Source organism: Cucurbita maxima, unplaced genomic scaffold, assembly GCF_002738345.1.
Source record: "Cucurbita maxima cultivar Rimu unplaced genomic scaffold, Cmax_1.0 Cma_Scf00005, whole genome shotgun sequence".
NCBI classification, from domain to species: Eukaryota; Viridiplantae; Streptophyta; class Magnoliopsida; order Cucurbitales; family Cucurbitaceae; genus Cucurbita; species Cucurbita maxima.
The window spans coordinates 4,631,757-4,655,104 of NW_019272021.1; the positions used below are offsets into that span (position 1 = coordinate 4,631,757).

The following is a 23,348-nucleotide window of genomic DNA, read 5'->3' on the forward strand; positions in this document are numbered from 1 at the left end:
CATCTAATGTTAAATTATCCATTTCAGTTCCCTGCCACCGGCTGGAATCAAATCAAGAAATTAACATCAAAACCCAAACAAGAGCCAAAAGAGACAGCATCCAGAACAATTGATTTCCATGGAGTTTAAACTAAACAAGAATTAAATCTACAAAATCATACAAAACCAGAGAGAACCGCTCCTCATCGAGAACTCAGATTCAGTCATTAGCCGTGGCTAATTGAAGCGCCAACAATTCCTCCTCAGGGATGGTTTGGATGTGGCAGTCTGAGCGGGGATAAGCCACACACAGAAGCGAATACCCTTTCTCCACAACATCATCGCTCAGCATGCCTTCGCTCTGGTCCACGGCGCCACTGACAAGGCGAGCAGGGCAAGTCATGCACACCCCAAGCTTGCAATCGTGAGGAATGTCTAACCCTTTGTCCAATGCGCTGTTCAATATGCTCTCGTCGGCATCCACCTCCAGCTCTGTGGTCTGCCCCTCATGCTCGATCACCACTTTGTACGACCGGACCACCAAGCGCCGCTGTGAGCAGCCTATCTGGGTTGTCTGTCTGAGCTTGAAGACTGAGGAAAGCTTGGTGGGTTGCTTTTGTTTTGGTAGAGAGAAAGCGGATGGCACAAAATGAAGAGTTGCCATTGTTTCTTTTCTCTGTTTGGCGATGAAATGAAAAGGAGGTGATTTGTGAGGTTGTGGGCGTTCCGAGGCGTTGGTGAAGGGATAAGGTCCTGATTCTTTGCCTTAATTTGATAAAGCGTGGCCCCATCGTAGCCGTTGGTAGTAGCTATGGCATATTAGTTAATTTAGAAGAATGCCTCACAACCAAGATAAGTGTTTTTTTTTTTTTTTTTTTTTTTTTTTTTTTTTTTTTTTTTTTTTTTTTTTTTTTTTTTTTTTTTTTTTTTTTTTTTGTTATTTGTTATTAGAGTATGTGGTTGAGATAGGGCTAAGGTAGGGCTAGACACTCTCCATAGTAGATATATTTTAAAATTGTAAGGATGACAACGATAAGTAACGAGCCAAAATGGACCATATCTACTAGCAGTAGGCTTATACTATTACATAGATAACATGAAAAAATGAAACTATAGTGAATCAAGCTCAAAGTTGATCAAACCTAGTTTTGACTAGTACCCAAGTCAAATCAACCACACCCAGAGCTTAATTGAGCCTCCGAGAACTTATTTCACAAGCCAGAGACCAGTTTGGGCACCTAGGGCATGTCCAAGGTGGTTGAGGGCTAAGGTGAAATCGACACGTCTCTTCCCCTATTTGAGATCCAATTAAACTCCTTGGAAAGATAGAAAAAAGCCAAAGATCCAAGAATTCAAACTGACCTAATTGCCTTTGGACGGTGCATAATACATGCCATCAACTTAAAGAAATCTTGATGGACCTAGATCAACTTTCTCAGTCTAGTATAAACATAAAGGTTATAATCCCAAGTCAATCGTAGTATAGAATACATCGTTATAACTTAGAGATGGACAAGTTCTAACTCATGTCAAGTCATCGTTCACAAACAAATATAATTATAAAATTATCATAACATAAAATAGGTTAAATAATACAACTTTTAATAGGTTACTAAGAAAAGTTCAAACCTCAAGCCTATTTTTAGTTGAATTATTTGCTGATTAAATTATAAAAAATACCAAAAAATATGAGTTTGTTTCAAAAACTTTGGAAAGTTTTAATTTAATTCTTGAAATTTAAAGTTGGTATAAAAGCCACCTTCGTAGAAAAATATTTAATAAGCTTAGTTAAATTCCCAAACTACCCTCGTGGAGTGACGCAACTCACCGTGTGGCCCAATTTTCTTTAACTCGCTGTTCCACCCCTCTTTCCATCTCGCTGTTTGCACTCTCACAGCTAGCGCAGTTGTTCGAAGTCGTCGACTCCTCGAATCGCTCATCACTTGGCTTCATTATCAGCGCTGATTAGCGGCATCGATCAAGTATGTTTTGTTTTCTGTTCATCTCTTTCTCGCTCATCCACTTCTTTTAAGTTTGCGATTGAATGCTTTCAATTTCTTTGCGGACCATGTACATGTTTTGCTTGCGGCTTCTACTGAGATTAGGTTTTGCTATTCGTTTGTGTTTTGAGTAAATGCTGGACTATGTACCCTTCTCGAAGGGTTTAGGGATTTGTTTTATCGTTTTGAATCGTTTGTACCTTTAGTAACAGGACCGATACCTGTGGTTCGTCTTTAAGTTGTTTGCTGAAAATTCCGTAGCAGAAATTTGGAGTTAGTTGTTTTCAATTTGAAATTTGGCCTTCGTTATATTGTGTTTTTGCAAGTAGGCACCAGTACCTCTTGGCTCAGTTCACGATTGTTTAAGTATTTGCAGTTTTGGTATGGTCTTCCTCTGAAATTGGGATCTCAGGTGTTTGTTTGTTGTATTGTAAACTATAAAGGACGATCTTTTAAGACTTTACCCCAACTTATCGTGCTAGAACTCAATTTCTTAATCGACGGTTCTTAGCTTGAAACTTTGTTGCTTTTCTCATCTGCTTCACTTGCCTTTCCGTGCTTAATGTTAATTTTGATCTCATTCAATAAAGTAACATTATTGTTACGGGAATTTGTTGGTAAGCTTCTAGTAGTTGGAGGATGGGGTAGTGGTGATTTCAGACTATGGTTTAGCTGCTTGGTGCTGCCTTTCTTGAAATTAAACTCTGAAAGGCATTCTATACGTCCAGTTTATCAAGGAAGTTGTCTTACTCAGAACTTAACTTCATGATCTCACCCCATCTATGCTCAAAGTGGACTTCCAGCTTTCCTACATTGTGAGTAGGGAGGAAGGAAGTCTGTGCGGACTGCAATGTTTGTTTCTTTGCTTGATTTGAGGGATATCTGCACTGGGGGGCACTAGATGTGGCTATTTCTTATGTTTGGCTGACTTTCGCTGCTGGTTTAGAGTTCTGAGTCTTTGACCCACCATCGACAAAATGGGAGGAGAAAGTTGAAGACAAACTTTGATCAACTCATTGAATCAAAGTATCGAACAGATGGGCTGAATTTGACATAGCGGATGAAGATCATGAGGTTGCTCTTTTGATGTAAGACAACTTCCTTGATGTGCAAACGGCTAAGTAATATTGTAATTGATCCGTGTAATAGCCCAAACCTACCACTAGTAGATATTGTCCTCTTTGAATTTTCCCTTTCGGGCTTCCTCTTAAGGCTTTTAAAATGCGTTTGCTAGGGGTTGGTTTCCACACATTTATAAAGAATGCTTCGTTCTCCTCAACCGATGTGGGATCTCATAGTTCACCTCCCTTCGAAGCCCAGCATATTCGTTGGCACTCATTCCCTTTTCCAATCGATGTGGGACCCTCCAATCTACCCCTCTTCGGGGCTCAACATTCTTGCTAGCACATCGCTTCATGTCCACCTCCGTTTGGGGATCAGCCTCCTCGTTGGCACATCGATCGATGTGTGATTTGATACCATTTGTAACAGCCTAAGTCCATCGCTAGCAGATATTATTTTCTTTGGGCTTTCCCTTTCAGGCTTCCCCCCAAGGTTTTTAGAATGCGTCTGCTAAGGAAAGGTTTTCACACCCTTGTAAAGAATGCTTCGTTCTCCTCCCCAACCGATGTGGGATCTCACACCCCCCTTCTCTACCATGAGTTTATTTTTACTTATAATATTATTGATTTTGTCTTTCTATTTTCAAGTTCTTTCAGTATATAAAAGCGTACAGTTTCATTTCCGCACCAAAAAACTTAATTCATTCCTATCTAGAATTAAGGATGCAACTATACTCATGTAGAACCACGAAGACACCGTTTGTTGAAAAAAAAATTATCTACCCTCCCCTTCTTTCTTCGCTCTCTACGTCTGTTGAGACAATATGATCTCATCCTCCACGAGAAAGCCTTTCCTTGCCAAAATTCTCCGTGAATATACACATACCAAGTCATGCTAGAATTTTGGGGTTGGGAGTTGTATTGGATAATTCCTGCGGATGGAAGCACAAAGTAATTCTTCTTTTAGTACTGTAAATTGTTTACTAAGTTTCTACAACTTCACAGATCAAAATGGCGAGCTCAAGTGAGAGTGAACGCAAGGAACCAGTGAACGAGCAAATGGTTGCAAACATGTATGGTGCTTTAAGGTCTGAGCTCAATCAGATATACTCAAAAATCACAGAACTCGAGATGGAAGTCAGTGAACACTCTCTGGTCATTTCTGCAATTGAGCCACTTGATCCATCAAGACGATGCTACAGAATGATCGGGGGAGTGCTGGTGGAAAGAACTATCAAAGAGGTCCTGCCCGCTGTTCAACGCAACAAAGAGGGACTTGAGGAGGTGATTTCCAGACTCAATGAGGCATTGGAGAAGAAAAAGAAGGAAATTTCTGACTTGGAGGCCAAATACAAGATCAGGATTAGAAAGCCTGATGGTGAGGCTAAGGAGGAAGACAGTGGGCGGAAAGAGGGTGCAGCCCAAGGAGTCTTAGTAGGCCCTGCAAATGAAAGTTAAAACTCTCAACCCCATTGGTGCATTTTAATCATATTCTTGTAGTGCTAAACTTTAATTTTCATGCGGATGACTCACTGTTTTTAAGCGCGTTTGTGTGAAATTTTGTTGACAACTTTCAGTTCAATAGGAAGATTCCAGGACTTGTGTGGTATATAGATGATTTTGAGGGAGGAAATATTGAATGGGAACCGACTTTTCAACGTTTTGATATCGAAAATTTCCCATTAGTTTGATCATATGCTGCAATGGATTCTGTACTTGAGCTTTCAGATTCAAGAGGAAATTACAAACTAGTCTCTTCCTTATCCTCCTCTCAGCTCAATATGATTTTCTCAAGGTTACAAATTAAGTAAAGAAAACCAAATAGTCATAATCGAAGCTTCCTTATCCTCTCAGCTAAAGAAATCCTGAACTCCTTTTCCAGCGAAAACTCGGTCGGACAGCTCCGCCAGTAAGGCATTCACAGTGAGCAAAACGACACTAGAACCAGCAATAACGCCGATCACCACCCCCGTCGTGCCCAAAACCTTTCGAAACGCCGGCCACTCAATCTTCTGAATCTCCTCCGCCACTCCGCCAATCAGATCCCCCTCTTTCTCCACCTTCCGCTGCTTCAAAGCCTCCTGAATTTCGGCGCCCAAATTCTCGCCGGATTCTGCCGGTTGGTCAGCCGTTTTCGACTCCTCCGTCGGCGGCCCAGCTTGAACCTCCACCCCATCAGATTCTGTATTCTCTTGGCTTTCCTGCACGGCATTGACAGCGGAGAACTTGCTGTTCCTTCTAGACCTAACCCCCGGGAGTCTGATCGTGCGATGTGAGTGAGGATGAGAACGATGCGAGGAGCTCCGCCGTAGTGATACGAACAAGGAGGCCGCTCTGTCAGTTAAAGTGGAAGGTACCGCCGGAAATCGCAGGGAGATCGGAACGGCCATTTTCCGTATCGGCGAGCGGTCGAGAAATCAGATTGAAGAAATGGATTAGGAGTCAAAGAATCAGATTTGGGGATAGCTAGGGCTTTGTTCGTGGCCCACATTATCTTGCACGATGGTGGGGTACTATATGGGCCGAATGTAGAAAAGGCCCAAACATGTTTAGTTGGGCCTAGTCCATGAGAATTGAAGATTACAGGTGGCTTAGTTTTAAGCAAGTGAAAATGAGATTAATTAAAGACTAAGTTTTGTTAGTAGTTATGGTTATTAAATACCCTCTCAATCTACCTTGAGATGAATGAAGTATTGAGCCACCAAATAAAAGGGTATATTAGTTGAGAGAAAAATGGGAATGGTATACTTAAAAGAAGACCAAAAATAAAATAAAAAAAGAAGAAAAGAAAAAAAGAAAAAAAGAAAATTGCATAAAAGTACTAAAAGAATGTAGATGCCTCTTGGAATCTCTGTTTGGATCCACTTTCCCCTTGTCCCCCTTTTTAGTTCATATCAAACAAACCCCTTTTTCTCTCTCGCTCTCATTGTCTTGGGTTTATCACAGCTACCACCCTACTTTTATAGCTCTAACTATATAATGTGTGGATTGGTTAAATATTTATCATCGGGAAAATTACCTTTTCATAAGTAATTAATTACCTATACTCTATCATCGGCAAAATTAATTACTTTCTACCTTCTACCCATAAATATATATATAGCTAAATTACCTTTTGTGTGTTTTCCTTAGGTAATGATTTATCCTTTTGAACATTATAAAATCAAAAGCATTAAAGTGAACTTTGGTATGGTAAAAAGGAGATGGAGAATCTCCTTGGGAAGTATACAAATTAATAAAGGCTGTGGTCACATTTACATGCATTAAGATAAACTTGTAGCTAATTTTGGTAACACTTTTTTTATCTACTTTATTTATCTTTTCATCATTGATATTTTATCCTAAAACGGTAGTTCTTAATTGTCAACCTACCTTACGTGCATGTATACAAACGGAGATCTTAAACTTTTAATTTCATCAAATTTTACTTTAAAACGTAAAAACTCATTCAATGAAATTGTTTTTTTTTTCTTTTTTTAATGCTTTTGGGTATCAAAAAAATGGTCCATTTAGTGTATTTTCATTTTTTTTATTATTATTATTTACTTTTTTGGATTCCTATCCCATTTGCCAATAAATATGGAATATTGATAGATTTTTTATTTTATTTTATTTCCCTCCCTATTCCAACATCAAAATAAAAATAGTACATATAAATTATTTTTACACAAAGTTGGTTAAACATTAGTATAGAAGTCTTTCCTTAATAGATATATTTTAAAAAAGGAAAAACGTAAAGAAAAGGATATCTATTAGTGGTTGATTTAATTTTTACGGGTAAAAAAGTCAACCTTACACAGCAAAATACACCGTAAATAAATTTGTTATATGAAGTATTTTTTATTTTCTAAAATAAGATATCTTAAAATTTTCCAAATAAATTTTCAATAAATTCAATATTATTATAATAAATATCATCCAACCAAAAAAAAAAAAAAAAAAAAAACATTTGAAAAAAGGGAACAATCATTAACTTCCCACCGTAAAATCCGACCGTCGTTTTCCCTCCACATTCATCGTGGAAGTGATGGCCATTAAATTCCCTACCAACCACTGAAAATCAGCTCCCTTATTTTACTTATCCAAACCGACAGACAACTCTCCCCCGTTACAATCTTCCTTATTGTGGACATTTCAGTGGATAACACAAAATCTTAGTTTAATTCATTAAGCTCGATGAAAAGCCCTTCATATTCCTGAATCTGTATTGCCCATGATTCGAGTTCAAGTTTCTATTATGGAAATTGAACGGACAGATCAAGGAACTCGTCAATGGAGGTCAATAATATCNATTAAGTAGCAAAACATGTGGGACATAACTCATAAAAGATGAACACAATTCAATTGGCAACCAAACCAAAATGATTTCCATGAAAAAAGATGAACACTATGAACATATAACATTCAAAATCATTTCTTTCCTCTCCCAAATGAACCAAAAAACAAACAAAAAAACAAAACTTCTCCATACCCCACAAACTCCTTGTATCTTAAATTCAAATAAATAATAAAAAAAAAAAGCTTTGTGTTTCAGCTCTTAGCCCTTCTTCCACACTGCAAACGCCATTAATTTACAAGCATTTATGTCATCACCAAACATGAACTTAAGAGGACCACTCCCAACCCTTCTCCCTTTCTCTCTTCTTCTCTGTCTCTAAGGACAATAAACCAACCCTTCTGGCTCCCTTTTGTCAGCAATTATGTACCAAAACAAAAGAAAAAAAACCCCCTTTTTTCCTTTCTTTTCTTTTCTTTTCCTTCATTTTCTCTTCCACCAACCAAACAGTAAACGCTATATTCTCTCTCTTTTGTTGCATATCCCACGCTTTCCTTCATTCTGTGTGTGTGTGATCATCCAAACCCACATTTTGTTTTGTCTTCTTTGAATCAACATTCCAACTTTCACCAACTACTAAGCTTTCACCTGCAAAAAGGAGATGAAAAAAAGCCGACCCATTTTCACTTTCAAGAACATGAACATCCAAACAAATAATAATCCCTTATGATTATGAAATCATTTGGTTCTTATAACATATTTCTTGTTTTGATCCCTTAAAACAAGAAAGGAAATGAAATACTTGCCTACACATGGATCGCCAATTTGTACGAGGATTTTCCAATGAGCTTCCTCTGACCTTGTCGGGAGTGGAATTGGTGTAGACGATATTTTTTGTTTGTTATTGGACCAACCACCTGTTTGAGTTCATATTGTGCTGCCGGAGATGGTGGTTGGAGGGTGATTCCGGCGATGATTCCAGTAAAGAAACGACGAGGTCGGAGAAAGCTCTTAATATAAACTTGTGGGTATCAATGGGGTTGATTTGGAGATAACAGAGTAGAAGCTCCTGTAGATACTGCCAGTCTCGCCGGACGTCCACTGGCTGATCTCTCGCTTCGACCATCTCCTGCATTGAAGCTCTAAAATCGAAAAATGGGTCTATAGAAACCTTCCGAACCTTGACGCCGCCGTGCACGGCGGCGGAGGCGGCGGCGCCGTGATGGGTGTCGGGAGAAGAGTCGAAGATGGAGTTGGAGCAGCCAGGTGAGGAGAAGAAGAAGCGATGGGAAGCGACGGCGGCGGAGAAGTCGGGTACGGCGTCGGAATCGGAAGTGGAGTCGTCGGAGAAAAACCCATCATCAGCAGCGGTGGAAGTAGAGGAGTTGTCTGAGTTTTCCAGGTGGGTAATGGAAAGGGGTTTTTTGTTGGGCGTGTGCGGCGTCGATGAGGGTTTCACGGCGGCCGGAAAGCAGCGGAGCTTTGAGAACCAGAGATGGAAATTGTTTTTCTTGAGAGTGGACATGTTTTTAGAGAGAGGAAAGTGGGAAATGGAAGAGAAATTGTAGGAGAGAGAGAGAGAGAGGAAAAGGGAGATTATAAGGTACTTGTGTGTGGCGATAAATGGGAAAAGCAAAAGTGGGGCCCAAAATAAGGTCAGCCAAAGTAAATTAAATTATAAAAACTATGGTTTTTTTAGGTGCATTTTTATCAAAGTTTTGTAAGACAAAAAGCATGCAAAAATAGAAATAAATGTTGTCATATGTAATATTTATGTACATATATTTGGATAATCTACTTTTTCAGACTCTTTAAAGCCTTTGGGTTGGATTATTTATTGACCCTGTATCATAAATATCATAGTTTTTTAGTTTCTTTTAAAAATTATTGTGTTAATAGTAGCTGATGCAAAAAGAATGGGACGTGTAATGTCTCGAGCCTATATTTTATGATAACTTACGCATAGATCAATTGGTTCAAACACATACATTTGATTGATAAGTCAAATGCAACGCCCCATGTATAGTACTCAAATTTGACATATGATTGTTTCGACGTTTCTCGTATTGTCTACCAACACAAGCCATTTATAAAGAATGTTTTCTTCCCCTCTCCAACTATTGTGAGATGAGATCCCACGTTGGTTGAAAAGGAGAATAAAACATCTCTTGTAAAGGTGTAGAAGCTTCTCCCCAATAGATGTGAAAACTGACGTTGATACTTAACGGGTCAAAATAAATAATATCTACTAGCGGTAAAACAAAATTACCAAGCAATCACCTAACATAAAATTACTTCAATGGAACTTCTTTCTTAACTATTATTTGGATAAAAATCATTAAAATGGTATATCATTATTTGAAAATGATTTAAGGGTTGTTTGTAATGTAAGCTCCATATTTCTCCCCTGAAACAGTAAAATCTGGTTTCCTCTCCTATCTGTGAGGAATGGTACGTTACAGTGGGAAATGGATAAAACAGCTGAGTCCCAAAAACACATAAAAGACAACATTTTCTGAATAATCAACCATTACTAAATGCATACGAACTTCAATTAGCAAGTAGTTAATTTTTGTTTTTAGTTTCGTAAGAAAGTAAAATCCATCATATTTTAGTAGTCGATGATATAATATTTTAGCTAAGATAAGTCATATCCTTCGTTCATGAATAAATCTTCGAAAATTTTACATAATTAGAGGGCAATAGAGTTTAAAACATTTTTGTTTTTAATATACTCTCTCAAAATATAGAAAATAAATGAGCCAATAAAATATATTTGTAAGAGAAAAAGCTTAAAATATAAACAAAAGAACCTGACTCCACAGTGAACAGTGAGCAACAGGAAAAGAAGAACAGGGGGGGAAGCTGCTTTTTTGTCTACCAGAATTTTAGTTTTAAGGACACAAATAACGGTCTCAGAAAAACAAAAAATTCCAGATCAAATCATACACTTTATTACCAAAAACACAACTCAAAACTTACAGTTCAGTTGAGCTCTTTTCATATATTTGTGCCGCTCTCATTCAGTCTTGCGGCGGCGGTGATGGAGGCCGCCACCCCACCTGTGTGGGTTGTCAGGTGTGGATTGTTCCTCAGCTCTGCGCTCACCACCCCTTCTGCATCCTGCCTGCTCATTGGCTTGCCTGTCGCCAGTTTTTCGGTTGCGCCCTGTTCAGATAGAAAGGTAAGGATACAGTGATATCAGCTGCTGCTCAAATCAGAAAAAGTGAAATGAAACTAATATCGTCCGGTTAAGTAAAATTTGGTTTCAAAATTGAATACCATTTGATGGGGTTTAGATATGAAGTACTGATACCGTTAGGACATAGTTGAGCTAAAAGGACCCGTCAAACACAACATCATGTAGAGATTTATCGGAATAAGACACTAAAATGAAAGATAAGTTAAAAGTGACCAAAATGAACCAAAGCAAAAATTATTTCAACTAAAGGTAAAGCATAAAACTTGTAGTGTATTCAAGAAATAATGAAGAGAGAAAAAGAACGTACAGATGGGAGATTCAAGGTGGGAACCTGTCCGCTCTCATGGCTTTACTTTGGGCTTCTCCAAAAGACTTCATACCAATGGAGAGAGTATTTTTGTTTATAAACCCACGATCATTCCCTAAATTAGCCGATGTGGGACTTTCATCATCCAACACGCTCATCGTTGTCATTCCGACGAGGCTGCTCTGCTGTTCTTCGGCCCTGCGTGGCTGCTCCTGACTCATGATTTCCACACAAAATCAAAAACTATGGGAAGTTCTTTTCTGTGATGGCGGCTGGATATTGAGGTTCGCTATTGGAAGGATGGTGATTTGATGATTTTACGTACAGATGGTGAGTGGGGGAAAGCTAGAGAAATCAACTGCAAGAAGGTGTTAGGAATTACTACCTCTACAATGGTTCGATATTATCTACTTTGAGTATAACCTTTCCTAACTTTGCTTTGGGCTTTTTCAACTGACTTCATTACAACGGAGATGTATTCCTTACTTATAAATCCATATAATTTCTTTAATTAGCCAACATTAGACTCCCTCCTAACAATCATCAGGGATTACGAGCTACTTAGACACTTGGCCTTGACACTTGGCTGAGTTTTGAGTAAAGATGGCAATTTCTGGAAATTTATTGGTATTGAAGCAAAGTATTCTCAAATCTGACGAGGTTGATATTGAAAATTTGTCAAACTTATAAGCTTTTGGGTTGTATGTGTTTCTTCCCTGCACCTCAGGCTTACATATGATCTAAACATTTTCAATCTAGTTTCTATAATTTGGTTACTTAATGGGTTAATTATTCTACTGCATAAGAAAGACAAAAAGAGAGAGAAGAAAAATTGAAAGACAATCAGGTAGAAGGATTGGAAGCTTATAATTTTAACAATTAGAGTTTTCAATGAGATAGTTTGAAAAGATACAGAGGGGAAAAATAGAGTCCCCAGAAAAATAAATATCATTGCAGATTCTTGATTGATCACTAGAGATGATTTCATACCTGCAGCAAGTGATACGCAATGGCGCCGACAACAAGGGAATTGCTCTGATGGTGGCAGCCAAATTTGGTTAATTCTACGCTTCAAAAAGAGCATAATTGGCTTCTGCAATGCTACCAGCAGCTTCCTGCATCTCCTTCCTCAGATTCCCCAGCATATCCTGCAGTTCAGAGTCCTTCTCATAGCTTTTGTCTTTCGCTTGGAATATATGAATTCTTCTGTTTACTGTTATCCAACTGAATCCAGCCCCCTTTTTGATCCCTACTTCTTTCATCTCATTACGTATGACCGTCACTTCTTCCCACCTGCCCCACCATAGAATTTTAGAGATCTACGTCTTGAAGATCGTTAAAGATTAAGTACAAATTTTCAGATTAATGGTAATTAAGTATCAAAGTAAGAAGTTTTGTCTTTGAACTTCCTATGATTTTTGGAAATTAATAATATATGTGAATTTGAAACTGGGTTTACCTGCTAGTTGCAGCAAGCATATTGGACAGCACAACGTGGTTTCCAGAGTCTTTTGGATCAAGTTCAAACAGCTTCTCAGCGGCCAACTTTCCCAATTCTGGCTTCCCATGCATTCGACAAGCCCCCAACAGAGCACCCCAGATTGATATTGTGGGAGGAAATGGCATGCGCCTTATAAAATCATACGCACACTCCACCATTCCAGCACGCCCAAACAGATCTACCAAACAAGCATAATGCTCCGGCCCTGGTTCTATACCGTATCTTGCTTTCATGGACTCAAAAATCTGCATCCCCGTCTTCAAATCTCCTGCTCTACTGCAAGCTGATAATGCACAGACTAAACTTACATAGCTCGGTGCTATGCCATCGGCCGATGCCATCTCCTCAAGCAATGCCACAGCCTTGTCTGCACATCCTTGATGTGCGTATCCGCCCAATAATGAATTCCAAGACACCAAGTTTCTCTCTGGCATCTCGTTGAAGGCTCGCTCTGCTTCATCGATACTTCCACATTTTCCATACATGTCAACCAGTGCACTTCCAACAAAGATGTTCTCCTCTACACAAGCCTTGACGGCCAGTGCTTGAACTGACCTTCCCAACTCGATTTCTGAAAGTCCAGCAGAAGCACAAAGCACACTCGATACCATAAAATCAGTTGGTTTGATACCTTCTTTCCTCGCTCGCAAGAATAAGCAGCAAGCCTTCTCTTCCTCGTTGTTTTGAACGTAAGCAGCTATCAAGGACGACCAAGATACGCTGTTCCGCTCTCCCATTCTGTCAAAGATCACCTCAGAACATATAACCTCCCCACATTTCCCATAAAAATCAATCAATCCATTTGAAATAGAGACATTCTGCCCACACCCACTTCGAATAATGAACCCATGTAGTTGACACCCAGGCTCCAAGCCTAGTTTGTCTGAACACGCATTGAGAAAAGCACAAAACGTAATGGAATCTGGCTTCCCACCAGCTCGTAGTAACTCAATAAACGCAATGGCAGAGTCTTCAGGTCGCCCATGGAGCACTGAATTGGATATATACGCGTTCCACGTCTCGAGGTTTCGATGAGGCATTTCAACAAACAGCTTGTATGCGTCATCAAGAAGGCCCAATTTGCTGTACATATCGAAGGCACTGCACCCGACGAATACATCATTTATTAATCCCTCCTTAACCGCAAGTGCGTGTAGCTGTTTGCCTGTCATGGCCATGCGAAGACCAGTGGAGGCTTTGAGAACGCAAGGGAAGGTGAAGTCATTGGGTCGAACACAGTCACTAAGCATGTCGGAGAAGTGAAGCAGAGCAGAAGAAAAACGGCCGTTTTGGACGGAGCCGGCGATGAGAGAGGTCCAAGTGACGACGGAGCGGCAAGGGGCAAGTTCGAGGATGAGTTCGGCCGAGTTAAGCTGGTCAAGTTTGGCGTACATGTTCACGAGGTGGTTGTAGAGGAAGGCTGGAAAAGGGGTTTTTAGGGTTTTGAGAATCTGGGCATGGGCGACTCGGCCGAGAAGAGAAGAACGAATAGATAAGGCCAATTCGACCAGTGAAGCGAGCGAATTCGGCGAGAGAAATGGCATGGTTGACTACTGCGAAGGTCATGATCTGTTGACTACTGCGAAGGTCATGATCTGTATAAATCCGAATGAAGAAGAAGAAGAAGAGCCAGAGAGAGCAATTTTACCGTCTGGTTCTTCCAATCACGAGAAGCTTTCGAGGTTTCATGCTCCAATGGAGAATCATCCTCTATGAAGTTACTCTGCGTCGGTTGGATTTGGCGGGAATTCGAGAAGCCATGGAATCATGCTCAATCATTTAAATATATATATATATATAAAAATCTCAATGTGGGTTATTACCATACAAATTCTTGCGTGGCAGTTGGACCCATCGAATTGGGCCTTCAGGCCCAGTAATTAGGCGGTCCATGAAAGGCGGGGAGCCTCCTTTCTCTTTCAGTTGCATGGCTGTTGGCCCAGTACATAGGCGGTCCATGAAAGGCGTGGAGCCTCCTTTCTCTTTCCGCTGATGGCGATTGGACCTATCGAGTTGGGCCTTCAGGCCCAGTACTTCAGCGGGCCAGACAAATTCCTACGTGGCGATTGGACCCATCAAATTGGGCCTTCAGGCCCAGTACTTTAGCAATCCATGAAAGGCGTGGAGCCTCCTCTCTCTTTCCGTTGCGTCGAGGTAGAAATCTATTACTCGACTTCTGATGCTTCGTGCTGTGTTCTTCTGCTGCATTTTTTCTCATTCCCGCGAAAATATTTCTCTGCTTAATCTCTCTGCTTTCTCCTTCTTACTTCCCAGTGTAAGTACTGTTTCGTTATGATTATGGTGCTTTCAATCCTGATTCACTTCCCGCTTCAGGCTCTTCCGTATTAGTTTTCTCCGTGATTTGCAGATAAATTATGACTGCTAGACAGTGCGAACCCTAAAGTTCTCTGGATGTCTGATTAAGTTCTTCGAGGTGAGCTTTATGATCTTGATGATCTTCGTTGATTAGAAAATCATCTTTTGCAGAATTAGGGGCAGTTAACTATTTAGTGCCGGTTTGGTAATTTCTCGTTTCATAATTTAGAAGAAAGAAAAACATAGAACGTTCTTGGTTATTATTGTTATTATTTTCTCTTTCTTTATTGTAGAGTATGAAATGTTTAATACATCGAAATCATTTGTTTTGTTATCTCAAAGTTTAAATTAGGAAAACTAAAATTTTTCACATGAGAAATATCACAATTATTATGTCAATAGTTTATTTTTTAGTATTTAATGTGGAACTTTGAAGTAAAGATGACATATTGATGCTTCTATTTATGTTTTTTAGAAACGGGATATAAGACACAACAAGGGAACAATATCTTTTTGTTTCCAACAATGTCTTTTAAGTATGAGAAGAAAGAAATATCGTAGGTATACGTTCTTACGAATTTGAAATCAAGTAACTGAAAATGAGAAACAGAAATATGAAGAAGGTGCTCAGTTTACTTCTAGCATGAGATGGGGAGTTATATAAGCCCATTACATTTATGAAGAACTGCTTATAGTTTCGAGTTAGCAGAACAGAAGTTGTTTGTCTTTCATTACTATTGTCCCCCAGTCTATGTAGAAAAGTCTGTCTTAATATGACCATGTTCAAGCCTTTGGGTGTTCTAGCTTAAACACTGTGAACCAGTGATTTAGGAGGTGTTGTTACGCGTTTTAGGAAGAAAATCAGCATCACTTGCAAGATACTAATGAGCATTGGCACCCTAACTCATGTTATCTATGTGCACCAATATCTTAAATAGAATAAAAATAATTCATGTGAGGTTAATTACTTAAATTTATTTATTTTTTTCATTTATCAGTTTATAATTAGAAATAAATAAATTTAAAGTGTGTGAAGTAATTTGTTAAACAAATGTTGTCAATAAATTTAATAAAAACTATATAAGATAATTTTTTTTTGTAGTCAGTAAACAATTAAACGAATTTTTTAATTTTGTTCCTACCTGTCAAACAAAGTCTTCCAAATCTATGGTATCATATTCCTATAACTTTCTTTTTCTTTAGCTCTCTCTCTCCATCCCTCTTAATACATTTTGTTTGTTCTGGAATTTGATCTTGAGAGTTGGGAGCTATCTGTATGGTTTTGCCTCATGAGTTGACAGTCTCTAATGATATATGTTCATAGTATTACCTATGTTTATATTCATTAGAAAAGAAAGTATGGCAGGCTTATAGGTTTGTTCGTCACTGATTGTTAGATGTCAGGGGATCCTGTGGAGACTGAAGTTCTTGGGGATATTAATGGCTGCAGACCTAAGGAAAATAAAAATGATCTTATCCTGAGGCCAGTTTCTCAAGATGAATCTGGGGAGGGCTTGCCATATGCTCCTGAAAATTGGCCCAATCTTGGTGATAACTGGAGTTGGAGGGTGGGAAGGAGGGTTGCTATAACTGGTCATTTTCAGGATAGATACCTTTATTCTCCTCGTGGAATTGGTGTTTCCGGGAACTCATCTCGTAGAGGGCATGGTTTTGCAAGCAGGCTTTCAGTTGAAAGATATATCCAGTCTGAGTTCCCTGATGCGGACGTTGATGCATTTTTTGCCTCATTCAGCTGGAAGATACCAGCAAAGAAGTCTTCTTTAGCACAAGGTTGGCCTAATAAATTTTATCGTCTTCTCATCCTACTGGAAATTTAGCTGTTGTAGCCCCATTAACTTTATTATATAATCAGTTCTAGCATTCTCATCTTGCCACGTTTCTGAAATGACTGCTCTGTGGTTGAAGTGAATGCCTATTAAAGCTGAAATATTCCTAACATTTAAATAGTTGTCTTAATTGAAAGGGTTTCTGATGAGTATGTACTGCATTGAATTTATGTTGCATTAAATTTGTCTTTCTTGTTACAGGCAGTCTCTATACTTCCGTAAACTTATGATAAATTTTTTTGGTTTGATCATTGCACCTAATATTTTAGTTCCAGTGTCTCTGAAACCGTTGTCTTTCCTTCCTTTCTTATCAGAATTTAGATCTTATTTGTTGGTTGGTTCATTTTTGTTGAGTCAATGGCTAACAAGCTTGGCAGGTTAGGACTCCAGATTCTGACTTTTTTTGGAGTTTGACAAAATCCAACTAAATCGTCTGTACCTCAGTGGGATCTGTTGACGTTCTACTGTCATTTCGACAACAGCATTGTTCTACATAATAGTTTCTATATCATTAATATAAAATCAACATGCGTGTATGTGTTAGTTAGCTCACATCATATTTTCATTGAGTACCTTTTTTTGGCTTTTGATTGCTTTCTTAATAATTGTTATATTGTTTTTTTAGAGTCCTTATTTTACAGTTTTATCTTATTTAGGTCATCGAATAAAACAAATTTCATGCCCTTTGCCCTCAAAAGAGACGGAAGAATGCTCAGCATCTGATTCCCAGATTGATAGGGTGGTTTGCAAGGCGGGAAATAAAAACTGTAATAGTTTATCTGTTGCAGAAACTCCATCTTTATTAAAATCAATGTCCTGTGATATTTGCTGCAGTGAACCTCAGTTTTGCCGTGATTGCTGCTGTATACTTTGCAGCAAGACTATAGACACGACCATGGAAAGTTGTAGCTACATAAAGTGTAAAGCAATGGTGGGTGATGGCTATATTTGTGGACATCATGCCCATATAAAATGTGGTCTTAAATCGTATATGGCTGGGACTGTTGGAGGAATCATTGGATTGGATGCTGAGTATTATTGTCGTCGTTGTGATGCCAGAACGGATTTGGTCTCACATGTTGAAAGATTTTTGCAGTTATGTCAATCAACCGACTGTCGTGATGACATTGGGGAGATCTTAAGTCTTGGTTTATGCATTTTGCGTGGTTCTCGCAAAATGAGAGCAAAGGAGTTGCTAAGACATTTTAAATTGAACATTGCGAAGGTAAAGCTGATAAATTCTACAACTTAAATAATTTTACAATTTCTTAGTCTTGTGCTGCTTTAGAAACTTTACCATGCTATTTGACTTTGAATGCTTACGTCAGCTTAAAACTGGGACTTGCTTGGAAGAGGTTTGGAAGATGGAGGAAGACAGCTCAGCCAATTGCACTGGTAATTTATCTTCAAATCAAATAGCGCGGTTAAGTTCCCTCAGCAGTATAAGCCTGAGAATTATAATTCTATTTACTAGGGTCTTATCTAATTTCACTGGTAATTTTTCTTCAAATCCTGGATAACTTTGGAGAAAGATCTCATCAAATGAAAGTAGGGTCTGATTATTCTACATACTCGAGCAAACTCTTCTGAAGAACAACGTCAAGTGGTTAATTATATAATCTGTCAAATATCTTGTATGTTCACCATCATTTACACCATCAATCTTTCATATTCTTGCCTGTTAGGAGAATGATTTTGTACACGCTTATTAAAAAAAATATTTTGGTATTTTATGCACAGATGCACCTGATAATGCTGATTCTACAGAAGGCTCTCATGACAATTCCGACTCCATTATCAGCTCAGAGTGGACTATCTCCACTCCTTTTGATCATTGGATTGAGTCCCTAAAACTTGAAAATGAGATTGATCAGGTTCTGCAGGCACTGAAAAAATCACAAGAGTTTGAGTATAATTTAGCAGAAGAAAAGCTTCTATCACATAAAAATTATCTACATAATCTCTTTCAGCAACTTGACAAGGAGCAAATTGAACTTGGACATCAATCATCGTCAACAGGACAAAATGTTTTCCTGGATAATGTAACAAACAGAGTGGATCAAATAAAACGAGAAGTTAAAAGGCTCAAGAGAATGGAAAAGGTTGCTGATGGATTTGGAATGACTCCTAAAGATATCCTCAAGGAGGACTTCGATTTGGATGTTGAGTAGATACACGGACGCCTTAGGCCGTTGTGATGCCGCACAAAAGTTCACTGAACTCTGTTGGTTCTTTTAGCCTTATGTGGGCTTTAATAGTTTGTTATTACTGTTTATTATTTGGCTTCACGAGGCTGTGTATGATATCGAGAAGTCATTTCTACTTCGCAAGTAGATTTTACTTTATGAGAATAGCTGGATTCAGTAAGCAAGATACTGAAACTGTGCAGTTGTGGAGTTGCCGGAAAGAGTTTAGATTAGAGATATTTTGGTGTCTTGTGTTCAACCCTCTGCAATGAGTTTTCACGGTAGGCCTTCATATCAATTTCTCAACACGATACATTTTAAATTCTGTACTGATCAAACTGTCTGTTCTTCTCCTGTTTGATGTCCTTATTACTTATATATTGAATGGATGAACAACAAATGAGAATTAGAAACAAGCATTGCTTTAGGATAGATACTTTAAACCAACTAACAATCTTTCTCGCTTGAACTCTCTGGAAACGATTATTTATGTTTTGAATTCTCAAGAATATTGGAACTCTTCTCAGATAAACTTCCTCGCCCCCGTTGGTTGCTTGACGGATTTGGTTTTAGTGGCTTCTGTGGAGCTCAATTGAGGATCCTGTCTGTTTGGTTCAGGCTTCTTATCACTACATGCCGAAGAGGTACTTTCTTCTGATAACAGTGCTAAAATTAGAACATATTTGAGGCCCCCTAAAAAAAAAAGAAAAGTCGATTCCATTTATTACATAGAAAGGAGGCTTAGTGGAATGTGGTGAAACCGCCATTTTATTTATCATCCTGATGATGATGATTTTGGGACCTACTGTTGACAGTTGACGTGTGAATGACTTTCTTCTGTTCACGACAAAAAAGGTCGGCTACTTTCTTTGTTATTTGGCTTTTCCATCCTTACTAATGTATTTTTGCAGCTGTTCTTTGAGACCGTAGTGATGATGCAAAGTTTTTCCCCATCAACGAGTTCAATATCAATATATATATTTTTGGTTGTTTAATCGAAAATACGAATAGTTTTGGTATCTTTTTCCCCCCCATTTTATTCCAGGCCTTCTGATTAGTTACTTGGCCCCCAATAAAGTCTCAGAAAATGCCTCCATAATGCATGCATGACGCCTCCTTATTTTGTTTAAATTTGATAGACTGAAACTAAACCGAATATGAAGCTAGGGAAATCTGGTGTTGTGCTGAGATGAACTTAGTTACTGGATCCTACTATATTTATAGAACAAAACTAAACCCCGCATTTTTATTCATAATGAAGAATGATCGTAATAAGATAATATCAGTGGTTTTTGCCAAATTATTGAACGATGTGTCTGGTTCGCAAATTAGATTTGTATAGTCTAAATATGCGAGATTATGTGCTTCTTTTATGTAAATACAAACTTATGAAGTCGTCCTCTTAATAATTAGTTTTAATAATGGGATTGTAGGCCACAGCGATGCAGTCATTCCACGTCCAAAAGTACTATGATGAAAGTTGGGATCAACGCCTGATTCATATGGTCAGCCACATGGTACAACAATAACTCTTTTGGGCTTTTGTTTGTCATATTGTATATAGAGACAAGCACATAAAGCTCTCATTTTTCTCTTGCATTTAATTTTAATGACTGAATATAGAATCTGTGTCAATATAAGACACTCAAAATTCTCCAATTTCACAATAATCTACTTTCGAAGGGGGAAAGATATCTGAACTATAAAATTGTAACCAGATAACTTAGCTAAAAAATTTGTATTATTTATTGACATGAGAAAATTGACAATACATTTTCTATTCGAAAAGATATATTAGATGGTTCTTCAATATTAAAACTACTGCTTGGATGGGTACCTCTCAAGGGTTGGAGGAGGATAGAGGATGCACAATCTACTTAAGGTATTTGATACTGTATAAAACTAAGTCACCAAATATTTATTCGTTATATTTCTTAAAGTTCTTGTCAATTTGATCCTAATTCAACAAATAGATATTATCAATTAAGAAGTCGAAAGGTTAAATATCTAAGAAAATCTAGAAAGTGAATCATTAACCTCAACACCAAAAACCTATGAGTTTCCATCGGCTAATAAAGCAACACCAAACATGACCCATGGAAAGACTTAAAAAAAGAGAGAATATCAAAGAGCATGAAGATGAAGACAGCTATTGCTCAAATGAACAGGTCAACCATCAAAACAAAAAAGGAGATCTAAGGAAAGAGAATAAGCAAACACTTGGGATTTAGGAATAAGAATTGGTCAACTTAAACGTGGCAGATATGAAAAAGGGCTTAAAAGAAGGTTTTATGGTATCTATGGCTAGCTAGCATGAAAAGTGCCACATAAAAAGTAAGGAGCCCATGGCCACATATAGGGAGGGACCCATAAATGAGCAAGAAAAAGAAGCAATACTTTACGAATCACATATAAGGACAATTGTTCGAGGTACACGCAATGGAAATATAATACAAAATGGCTAAACCACTAAAGAAACAATCAAGCCTCAGGAACAGTATACAGGCCATTAAGAAATGAAAGCAAAGGAAGAGAGTATGAAAACAGCTTCTCATCTTAACCATCCAATCCAGTTATCAGTTGTTTTCATTCAACCCAACAGATATCAATTCTGATATAAACATTAGCCCCTAAGAGAAAGCCCAAATTTGAAATCAGGTTATAATAATGGTGAGAAAAGAAAAGGAGTTCAAAAGAGTTTGAGTATTACGTTTTTAAGTTCTATGTTTATGTTTGAGACAAGGGATAAACAGAGATTCAACAAGGGAAGCTAACAGGAAATCTGAAACAACATATAATAATGTTGAAGAAGGAAATTTCCAACAGTTAGTACAAAAACGAAAAAAAAGGGTAAGGATTAAATTACTGTACAAGAACAAGCCGACCTTCCATTTCATCTCCCCAGATGTCTCCTCCACCATCATCAGAATTCTCCTCATTCCCCTTTGGAACAGTAACTATAAGCTCTCCATCAACAAACGCCGCACTCGCAAGCTCTGGACGCGTCGTCTCCGGTAGCCGAAACCTCCACATGTCCAATTCGAGCTCATCCATTGTCATTTCCAACGACGCAGTTTCCCGGACAACGATCTTAATAACCCCTGGATGGATTTCCACAGCATGAGCCCTAACTCCATCGCTTATGTTACCGTCAGTTTCAGCAATGAATCGGAAACAATCGGGATTCTCCTCAACCAAAACATCTGCATCAGATCGAAAAGGAAGCTCGAGGACTCGACTGAAGACATGAGGTAATCTCCTGAGTTTCTTGTGGTTCAGAAGGGATTGATCTTCGAGGGAGTTTCTCGAATTGGGGTTATTCCGGACGGCGATATTGCGCTTCCTCGGCAATGGGTGGACCTTCATGGCGGTGGTGGTGTTGATTTCGAGCTCCTCGACACTCGCAATAGGTTCTGAAAGGGCGACGAGGGCCAGAACCAAAATCAATAGGGAAATCAAAGATGCCCTAGAAATCTGGATGGAATTGGCGTTGAGAAAAGGGAAGGGGGGAATCATAGAGAAATCAAAGGAATTGGTTTGGATGAAAACAAAATAGAAACGGAATTGGTATAAGAACCCTAATCTTCGGAAATGGGGACTGAAAAGGGAATAAATTCATCGAAGGATTTCAGAGAATTGAGAAATGGAATCCAAAGGAAGGAAGGAGAAAGGCATTTGAGGAAGAGGGAGGAGATGAAGACCGGAGAGAATCGCTCAGCACATAAGGGAAAGTTTTATTTATTTATTTTTAATTTCTTTTATTTCTATATTCAACCTTTAATTTTGACGAAATTACAAAGTCGGTCTGTTATTTTACAGCAAATTACAGGTGGATAACTTCGGTATAAAATTTATGTTTATTCAAATTTTATACCTTCGCTTATATTTCCTTTATTGAGAGAATTTAAAATTCATATAATTAAGGTTTTTACAATTTATAATAATTAAGTTTTTCAACTTTAAAATTTATAGTAATTAACTTCTTATGGTAAAAGACAAAAAAATTACAAAAAAAATCCATTATCTTTCTATTAAAATTTATTTAATAGGTTCATGTAATAAATATTTGAATTTTATATTTTCTAAATTTTCACTTGTGTGTCGATTATTAAACAAATTAAAATATTTAGAGTTATATGAGATAAAATTTAAATATATAGATAACAGATCAATTATTATTATTTTTTTTTTGTTCTTGACCAAATTGAATATGTCATAAATTTATTAAATACAAAAATGAAAGATTAAGAACTAATAAAGGGCTTAAAGTTTATAAGCCTATGGGACAAATTTTTTTAAGTTTTAGACATTTTTTTAATGTTTAGAATCAAATAAACACAAACCTAAAAGTTTCATTTTTTTAAAATAAAAATATTGATAAAATATCGGTCAATTCAGGAGCCGAACTTTACTTTAAATCAACAAAATTTTAGCAATCAAACCATCATCCACAGGAATAATGATCCGAGTTAAATATAAGTAACATTCTAACCCTGTTCAACAAAAATATTACAAAAAGAAAAAATTGTTCTTCAAAAAGAGAGAACAATAACTTCTTATATCTACAATATTTAGATCTACATGCCAAACTTGAACGATCAAAGCCTTAGCTTTGAATTAAAAAGAGAAAATAGTAGGGATCATGGGGTGCAATCAAGCTTAAGATCCCAAAT

General features: G+C 37.9%; 7 protein-coding genes across 17 annotated transcripts; 2 read left to right on the forward strand and 5 right to left on the reverse strand.

Annotated features, from left to right (window-relative positions):
* Nucleotides 1-62: 62 nt before the first annotated feature.
* LOC111479154 (ferredoxin-1) lies at nt 63-14,057 on the reverse strand. The gene is made up of 3 exons (XM_023123661.1): nt 14,045-14,057; nt 9,331-9,336; nt 63-667 (listed from the first exon to the last, which is right to left on the reverse strand). Exons 2-3 carry the CDS (start codon nt 9,334-9,336, stop codon nt 200-202), a joined length of 474 nt encoding a protein of 157 aa, XP_022979429.1. The 5' UTR covers nt 14,045-14,057; the 3' UTR covers nt 63-199.
* Nucleotides 1,830-4,734, forward strand: LOC111479155 (probable prefoldin subunit 2). 2 transcript variants are annotated; one of them, XM_023123664.1, is made up of 3 exons: nt 1,830-1,961; nt 2,926-3,067; nt 4,046-4,734. In XM_023123664.1, exon 3 carries the CDS (start codon nt 4,052-4,054, stop codon nt 4,496-4,498), a length of 447 nt encoding a protein of 148 aa, XP_022979432.1. In that variant the 5' UTR covers nt 1,830-1,961; nt 2,926-3,067; nt 4,046-4,051; the 3' UTR covers nt 4,499-4,734. The 2 variants fall into 2 exon arrangements, with proteins under 2 accessions (XP_022979432.1, XP_022979430.1); XM_023123662.1 differs by lacking the exon at nt 2,926-3,067 and having other exon boundaries at nt 1,835-1,961.
* LOC111479153 (preprotein translocase subunit SECE1) lies at nt 4,732-5,472 on the reverse strand. The gene has a single exon (XM_023123660.1). The coding sequence runs from the start codon at nt 5,428-5,430 to the stop codon at nt 4,891-4,893; it is 540 nt and encodes a 179-aa protein (XP_022979428.1). The 5' UTR covers nt 5,431-5,472; the 3' UTR covers nt 4,732-4,890.
* On the reverse strand, nt 7,364-8,897 carry LOC111479152 (transcription repressor OFP12-like). Its single transcript, XM_023123659.1, has 2 exons — nt 8,123-8,897; nt 7,364-7,964 (listed from the first exon to the last, which is right to left on the reverse strand). The coding sequence occupies exon 1, from the start codon at nt 8,839-8,841 to the stop codon at nt 8,218-8,220; it is 624 nt and encodes a 207-aa protein (XP_022979427.1). The 5' UTR covers nt 8,842-8,897; the 3' UTR covers nt 7,364-7,964; nt 8,123-8,217.
* LOC111479151 (pentatricopeptide repeat-containing protein At4g14850) lies at nt 10,090-14,079 on the reverse strand. Of its 6 annotated transcripts, XM_023123653.1 has the most exons (5): nt 12,285-14,079; nt 11,816-12,118; nt 10,826-11,183; nt 10,633-10,703; nt 10,090-10,484 (listed from the first exon to the last, which is right to left on the reverse strand). In XM_023123653.1, exons 1-2 carry the CDS (start codon nt 13,868-13,870, stop codon nt 11,890-11,892), a joined length of 1,815 nt encoding a protein of 604 aa, XP_022979421.1. In that variant the 5' UTR covers nt 13,871-14,079; the 3' UTR covers nt 10,090-10,484; nt 10,633-10,703; nt 10,826-11,183; nt 11,816-11,889. The 6 variants fall into 6 exon arrangements, with proteins under 6 accessions (XP_022979421.1, XP_022979423.1, XP_022979420.1 ...); XM_023123655.1 differs by lacking the exon at nt 10,633-10,703 and having other exon boundaries at nt 10,826-11,037; XM_023123652.1 differs by lacking the exon at nt 10,633-10,703.
* A 408-nt stretch (nt 14,080-14,487) lies between these two features.
* Nucleotides 14,488-20,334, forward strand: LOC111479181 (OBERON-like protein). 5 transcript variants are annotated; one of them, XM_023123724.1, is made up of 9 exons: nt 14,488-14,601; nt 14,695-14,760; nt 16,040-16,433; nt 17,146-17,420; nt 17,586-17,714; nt 17,818-17,884; nt 18,230-18,956; nt 19,203-19,530; nt 20,109-20,334. In XM_023123724.1, the coding sequence occupies exons 3-7, from the start codon at nt 16,040-16,042 to the stop codon at nt 18,658-18,660; spliced, it is 1,296 nt and encodes a 431-aa protein (XP_022979492.1). In that variant the 5' UTR covers nt 14,488-14,601; nt 14,695-14,760; the 3' UTR covers nt 18,661-18,956; nt 19,203-19,530; nt 20,109-20,334. The 5 variants fall into 5 exon arrangements, with proteins under 5 accessions (XP_022979492.1, XP_022979490.1, XP_022979491.1 ...); XM_023123722.1 differs by having other exon boundaries at nt 17,146-17,714; XM_023123723.1 differs by having other exon boundaries at nt 17,146-17,695; nt 17,817-17,884.
* Nucleotides 20,335-21,360: 1,026 nt separating this feature from the next.
* On the reverse strand, nt 21,361-22,408 carry LOC111479182. The gene has a single exon (XM_023123727.1). It carries the CDS (start codon nt 22,189-22,191, stop codon nt 21,538-21,540), a length of 654 nt encoding a protein of 217 aa, XP_022979495.1. The 5' UTR covers nt 22,192-22,408; the 3' UTR covers nt 21,361-21,537.
* Nucleotides 22,409-23,348: the final 940 nt, after the last annotated feature.

Excerpts from the sequence above, each read along its gene's own strand:
- LOC111479181 (XM_023123722.1), top strand. The coding sequence starts at position 16,040 with ATGTCAGGGGATCCTGTGGAGACTGAAGTTCTTGGGGATATTAATGGC. Across the intron at positions 16,434-17,145 it reads GAAGTCTTCTTTAGCACAAG|GTCATCGAATAAAACAAATT; the intron begins GTTGGCCTAATA and ends TATCTTATTTAG. Across the intron at positions 17,885-18,229 it reads CAGCTCAGCCAATTGCACTG|ATGCACCTGATAATGCTGAT; the intron begins GTAATTTATCTT and ends TTTTATGCACAG.
- LOC111479182 (XM_023123727.1), bottom strand. The coding sequence starts at position 22,191 with ATGATTCCCCCCTTCCCTTTTCTCAACGCCAATTCCATCCAGATTTCT.
- LOC111479155 (XM_023123664.1), top strand. The coding sequence starts at position 4,052 with ATGGCGAGCTCAAGTGAGAGTGAACGCAAGGAACCAGTGAACGAGCAA.
- LOC111479152 (XM_023123659.1), bottom strand. The coding sequence starts at position 8,841 with ATGTCCACTCTCAAGAAAAACAATTTCCATCTCTGGTTCTCAAAGCTC.
- LOC111479153 (XM_023123660.1), bottom strand. The coding sequence starts at position 5,430 with ATGGCCGTTCCGATCTCCCTGCGATTTCCGGCGGTACCTTCCACTTTA.
- LOC111479151 (XM_023123657.1), bottom strand. The coding sequence starts at position 13,870 with ATGCCATTTCTCTCGCCGAATTCGCTCGCTTCACTGGTCGAATTGGCC. Across the intron at positions 12,119-12,284 it reads ATGCTTGCTGCAACTAGCAG|GTGGGAAGAAGTGACGGTCA; the intron begins GTAAACCCAGTT and ends ATGGTGGGGCAG.